The sequence below is a fragment of the Chlamydotis macqueenii genome, chromosome 5 (genome assembly GCF_036417535.1).
Source record: "Chlamydotis macqueenii isolate bChlMac1 chromosome 5, bChlMac1.mat, whole genome shotgun sequence".
Taxonomy (NCBI): domain Eukaryota; kingdom Metazoa; phylum Chordata; class Aves; order Otidiformes; family Otididae; genus Chlamydotis; species Chlamydotis macqueenii.
In genome coordinates, this window is record NC_141560.1 from 40,221,053 (window position 1) to 40,227,118 (window position 6,066).

The 6,066-nt window shown below is 36.0% G+C and overlaps 1 protein-coding gene across 2 annotated transcripts in view; it reads left to right on the forward strand.

The window, feature by feature from the left end:
* RBM25 (RNA binding motif protein 25) overlaps positions 1–3,692 on the forward strand; it is a 36,163-nt gene extending 32,471 nt beyond the window's left edge. For both annotated transcript variants that reach the window (XM_086748536.1, XM_086748535.1), the window contains 2 exons: positions 1,012–1,059; positions 2,138–3,692. In XM_086748536.1, coding sequence (XP_086604662.1) covers positions 1,012–1,059; positions 2,138–2,230 — 141 coding nt within the window. In that variant the 3' untranslated portion in view covers positions 2,231–3,692. The remainder of the gene's footprint in view (positions 1–1,011; positions 1,060–2,137) is intronic.
* The last annotated feature ends 2,374 nt before the right edge of the window (positions 3,693–6,066 follow it).

The window sequence follows — 6,066 nt, forward strand, 5'->3', positions numbered from 1 at the left end:
CAGTTTTAACTGATAGTTTTATCACTAGATTTCAGAGTTAACATCTCATTGGCCATTAACATTTTTCACTTAAAAACAGGATTTCTGTGATTCACGGGGGGAAAAAAGCCAGTAGCTTCATTTTGCATACATTTTTGGATTAACTAGATTAACTTATTTTAAAATCTGTTTAGATGCTGTTGTTGCTTTAGTGGTAAGAAAATACTAAGGTTTTAGAGTTAGCATTAGAAGTCATTCTGCTATATCTTTTAGCTGTTGCATGACTTGTTTAAACTAAACTCTGTGTAGCTTCTTTCATCAAATTACAAACTAAATTCTAGTAACTTGCATTTTTAAATCTGTCGCGACAACTATATGGCTTTTTATCAGTAGGGAATTTCAGAATCTCTTTTCAGCTTTCATGGTACTTGTGTGCATAATGGCTTGTCTCGGTTTATCTTATAGGCTACTGTATGAGCAGCAAAGCAAGTGACACAGGTGGTTAGTAGAAAGTGAAAAGCAGAGGTTGAATATTTGACAATCTTAAACTGTATCTATTTTTTTAAAAGCCATTTTCTAAAACTGAAAGACAACTTACTTGCTTCTGAAAAAAATAATTAGAAATATGTAACAGGCAGATGGAAAATTCAGTTATGAAGAGTGATACAGGGAGAATTTTGCCTTTGTCTTCTGTTAGGAATTCACTGTTGAAGGAAGGGGAGCTTATTCCTTAAATTAGGAGAGCTTAATTGGAGATGCAAGAATAGCCTGTAAATACAAGACCTGTTGAATCTATGGAGCTTCATGGAACTTGTTCCTCAATAACTAGCCATAAACCAGCACTCACTATGATGGAATTTGATGTAGTTTAATACTAATTTTTACTCTGACTAATACTGGGAACTAATGAACTGGAAATACTTTTTGCACGCGCAAAGCATTCAAAGTCCTTGAGAAGTAACTGGGTTTTGTCCGAAAATGTTTGTATGGTTTACTCTGACTTTTCAGTCTAAAAACACTTGTTTCTTTCAGGTTATGGCTCACAGCTCACCACAGAGCATACTGGATGATGTTGCCATGGTAAGCAGAAATTGTGTAACTGATACGCTTTTTACATTATACTGGAGCTAATAGTCAGTTTTGCGAAACAGTGGGAGTCCATAACAGAAATATTTGGTGTTCATAGAACATGTGTATAAAACATGCATTAGGTATGAAAGCTGTTTTGATTAAACAAATCATGCTAGCACAGGTGTGATTTTGCAGTTACAGCATCTAAGTAGAGATTATTGATCCCTGTTCAGAATTTCTCAGTGTTCAGAAACAGGGAACAAAGATTCTGTCCCTAACAGTAGAGGTAAGAATCGGCAATAACAGAACTGTATCAGATATATAAACTTTTAACTCTTTCTCAGTCGTCTAACTAGTTGATCTATTCCTAATTAGTGAGCAAAAGGTGATGCTTCTCTAGAAAAGTAAAAACTTTTTTTTGCCTGCTGTTGGACAAGAGAAACTTTATGAAATAATGCTATTGTTTCCCTATGTTTTTATACACTGAAAAGTGAATAAAAACTAATTGTTCACTCCCTTCCAATAAGGAAACTTGGAGGCAAAGTTGGTAGGAGCCAGATACATAGCCGAAGTTATAGGTTGTTGTTGGTTTGACTAGTAAGTGACCTGGGGAACTTCCTGAGAGATGTGCATGGTAAAAGTTTGCATGGATTCAAGAAAAGCCTGGATAATAAGTTCAAGGAATAGAAATCCATCGAGGGATTACTTAATAAATATCCAAGGAAGTTCCAAGCTGAAAATGAGCAGAGACAAGGAGAGAATTAAGGGAAAATACCTCAGGTGTATGTCCTGTTCTTACATTCTTCCCAAGCCTGCTGTTTCTCTGCCTCTTCCCAAGCCACTTTTGGAGACTAGGGTATTGCTACTTTTATCTCTTAGTGCTCAACAGCTGCATTATACAAGTACGTAATTACAGCCTAATCAAGTCGGGTGATAAATGCAGGACAGGCAAATTCACTGAAGATTTATCCAGTGCCTCAGTCAGAGGCACTACCTGAACTTTGCAGTTCTGATGCGTCTAGAATTAATCTTTATAACTGAAATGCCTAACCTAAAAAATAATCTATAAAATGTGTATTTCCTACAGGTACTGGATGAAGAAGCTGAAGTTTTCATAGTTAAAATGTGGAGGTTGTTGATATACGAGACAGAAGCAAAGAAGATTGGTCTAGTGAAATAAAGCACTCTCCTTGCTTATAGGGTTCCATTTCAATTTTGAGCTTTTTTTTTTTCCCCTTTGTTCAAAGACTTTGAATTTTCTCTGTTCTCAGAGACTTGAGACCTGTATTTTTTTATGTAGAAAATGTGAATTTTTTTGTCCTCTACTCTGAGGCCCCCTTTACCTTTCACAGTTAGTTATCTGAATCCTGCATTGGTTCTGTTTATAATTCACAAGGTACAATTACCGGTATGTTTTATAAGCTGCAGCTACTGTACATGCTCTCTGGTAATTTTGTTATGTTACTCTGATTCTTGTAAATATTAAGGAAAAAAATAGCCCCTGTTTTGCAAAACATTTGCACTTAATGTGGAACTGTATCAGTTAGAGATGAAGACAAATGATTTTACTGCAAATACTTTTTTTTTTTTTTTTTCATATTCTCCCCCTTTTTATCCAAGGGATGATCAGAATACAATTTAAAAATTGTGGCTTGAGCTGCTTTCACAGAACAGCTTTGTGTGTTCATTTGGTCCTCTCATCTGACTCTGGAAAAGGAGTTCCCTCAGACTTTTCTCATGTGAACCAGCAGTAGTCTTGGTACTTTGTTGTCCATTTAGAATTACTAATGAAGCTGGGAACTTATCTCCTGCAGATGCTCTGCTTCTTCCCTAGAAAGTGCAAATTGCAGGAAATTTTTTATTCTTTGCTCAGTTAAAACAAGAGCAAGACCTCCATTCAATAAGTGCTATTTAATGAGGTTTGTGTTTTTTTTTTTTTTAAGACCTAGGATATCTTCTGCTCAATATCATTTTAGCCCTTTCCTATTATCCCTTCTGTCTCCAAAATAATCAGATGGGTTTTTTTTTTAAAAGGAAATTATTTTTTAAAACTTTTTTTAGTATTTAGAAAAGAAAATACCTGTTGATGTAACTGACCGTAGCAGTCAACAAAAACTAAATCATAAGTTTTCCAACAAAGCTGAAGTCTTGGTTTTATGCATACTGTTAAACTAGCCCCAACTTTTGTTTTCTACTGTAAGCAGTCTATTGTCCACAAAAAGAAGGTGGTATTTTCCTGCCTTGTTTGTATGGGGTTTTATAAATAGGCTGATGTGGTATAAATGACGAGATGTACTGTACACTGCATTTTTTATCTCATACCTGGGTAAGAAGACAAATCGTTAATGTGCTATGAGCTGTTTTGATTGCAGGAGGACTGTGTTCCAGGGAGCAAACTGTCTCAAAAACATTTTTAACACAATTCTTAATAGCAAACAAATTAAGTAAAGGTGTTCCAGTATCTCTGTATTGTATTTAACTGAAGGATACAGGTTGACCTGTTCAGAAAACGTAACTGTGACCTTGAGTTACTAGTTCTTTGTATCTGGAGAGGACGCTTGAAAACACTGTTCTTAACAAACAGGATCGTGTAAAGGTTCCACCATGTAAATATTTCAGATATTAAAAATGTATATATTTGATTTAAGGGCTGGCATTCTTTTGGAGTCTTGTGCAACATGCAATTATATTTAACACTGATTTCTGAGTCAACAAGTGTTCACAAATTAAGGGTGGGTTTTTTTAAAAACTACCTCCTGCTGTGTTGGGTGACTAGAAGTCTGCAAATGCAGATGTGATTCCAATATGTTCTTTCTCATTTCTGAAATACACACCACAGAATGTTCTTATTTAACTTGCAGTGTAATGCTCAGATGTTACTTTTGTGTTGTGCTTGAGTTTGTGTGAAGGTTTTGTTTTACATACTTGGATGCTGCAGCCTTCCTTCCCCCCCCCCCCCCCCCCCCCCCCGCCCCGCAACTTGATGTTACCCTGAGAAATTGCTTCCCCTTTCTCCAAAATGCTCCAAATTGTAAGTAAATTCAAAACTTGCTCTGTTTGTAGTAAATACAGAGAAGAGAGAGAGTGAGGTTTATGAATGCTTTTTGTTTTGTTAATGTGGCATTCTCGCTGTCATCATTGGTTGATAAACAAGCCAAATGTGACAAATGCCGTTATGTGACAGATTGCCTAACATCCTTGTTGAGATTCTTCAGTGAAAGCTCAAGTTTTGAAACTTCAGCTTATTTTCTTCTGCCCTAAAGCTGTATATTCATTATATTATTATGCATGGGACATAGGCTTGTACTCTTCCTTTCCTAAGGAGACTGAAGGTGTCTGGGTGAGGAAGACATCTAAAATTTAAGCTGGACTGTTAAAAATCCAGGTAAATAAGTATTTAGAAGCAGTTGTGTCATATTATAAAATTAATTTTGTGGAAGTTGAGGTTTTCTTCAGTAGGGGAAGCAGGAAGGAATATAGCATCTCTGGCTTGGCTTATGCAAGTACTTCAACAAAATTTTTGTCTTTCAGAATGCAAAATGTTCCTTTATAAAGTCACTTCTAGTGTTTACCTCTTGCTCAAATTTGTGCTATTACTTCTCAATCATAACAGCATATATTTTGTCTGTGATGCTGGGGGGTGCAACACAAATCACGTACTGCTGAGAGGTTCTTAACATAGACAGTAACTTTCCTTTCTTAACTGTTTTTTTTCAACATACAGTCACATTTAAATCTAGATAAACTTGGAAAACTTGAGGTAAAAAAATACTTTTTTTGCCAACATTAGGACATTTTACTGTCTGAATATGCAATTTAATACATACTATGTGCGTTATATTAGTGAATGCACAGATTGAGTATACAGAGAATGAGATCCCTTAGCGAAGTATGTATGTTGCCACTGGGTATTCAGTGCAGCATGCCCTACTATGATCCATTCTGTAATGGAAATGTACTTCAAAAGTTACACATAGTGCATAAAGGGGGAAAAAAAAATCAATATTTATAGAACAGAACTGGACATACTAGTCATTGATCTGGACTTTACTGTGGAATGAGGCTTTACACCTTAACTGAACACATGCCCTTAGTCTCTTGATAACCATTCTGTGTAAAATTGCCATTCAGTGTTATTTGGAATATGTGAGTAGAAAATAGAAAGTATCATTGTTTTAGTATGCACTGAAAAGACATGGAAAACCATGAACAAGTAATATTACCAAGATTACCAAGAATTACATATTTTTATATTACTGTTAATTTGGTGAGACTTTTTTGGACTTCACCTGTTCACGTACTGATTTGGTCTTTCTAATTTTGACTCTTCTCATTCCTCCCTTCTCTTTAAACAGGAGCCTGCACTAAAAGTCACCATTTAGCTAATGGTTGTGATTGTGGCTCTAAATATGGGTAGGGGGAAGAACCCAAACAGTAAGTTTTCAGTTTGTTACTGAATTCCTGTTTCTTAATACTAATGTGTTCTACTGAGAGGGAAGCATTAGACCTGTCATGCTTTTACTAAATGGAGTTGACAGATAGCTGCTTGCAGTAGTATTTTAGAAAGGAGATACACTTAAAACTGGAAGCTGCTGGCTCTTGTATTGCAATAGGATCATGCTTTCTCGTACTCTGTACATTTTCCCGTGTAGGAACATCGGATGTCTTACATGCAGACTTACAAATCAGTACACAGCCGTGCAGTGTGAGCAGTGTAAGGCATGTCATTATAGATCACACTGCTGTCAATAATATAAATTGAGAAGAGTCTGGTACAGCTGTCTGTCCATGTTTGGCTGGTTATTTTTCTTTAAATGACAAATGGTTTTATTTGGGTCATGGTTAGGCATCACTTCCAGTCTAAAAATGGCTTCTTTTAAATGCACGTCATATGCATATGAACTACTGAAACTCGATACTTGTGTCAAAATGCTCATGTAAAACCGAACTTCTATGTGCAATACTTCTGTGCCACTTCGTTTTCCCATAGATCTTCCTGTAGTGTAGTGAAAATAG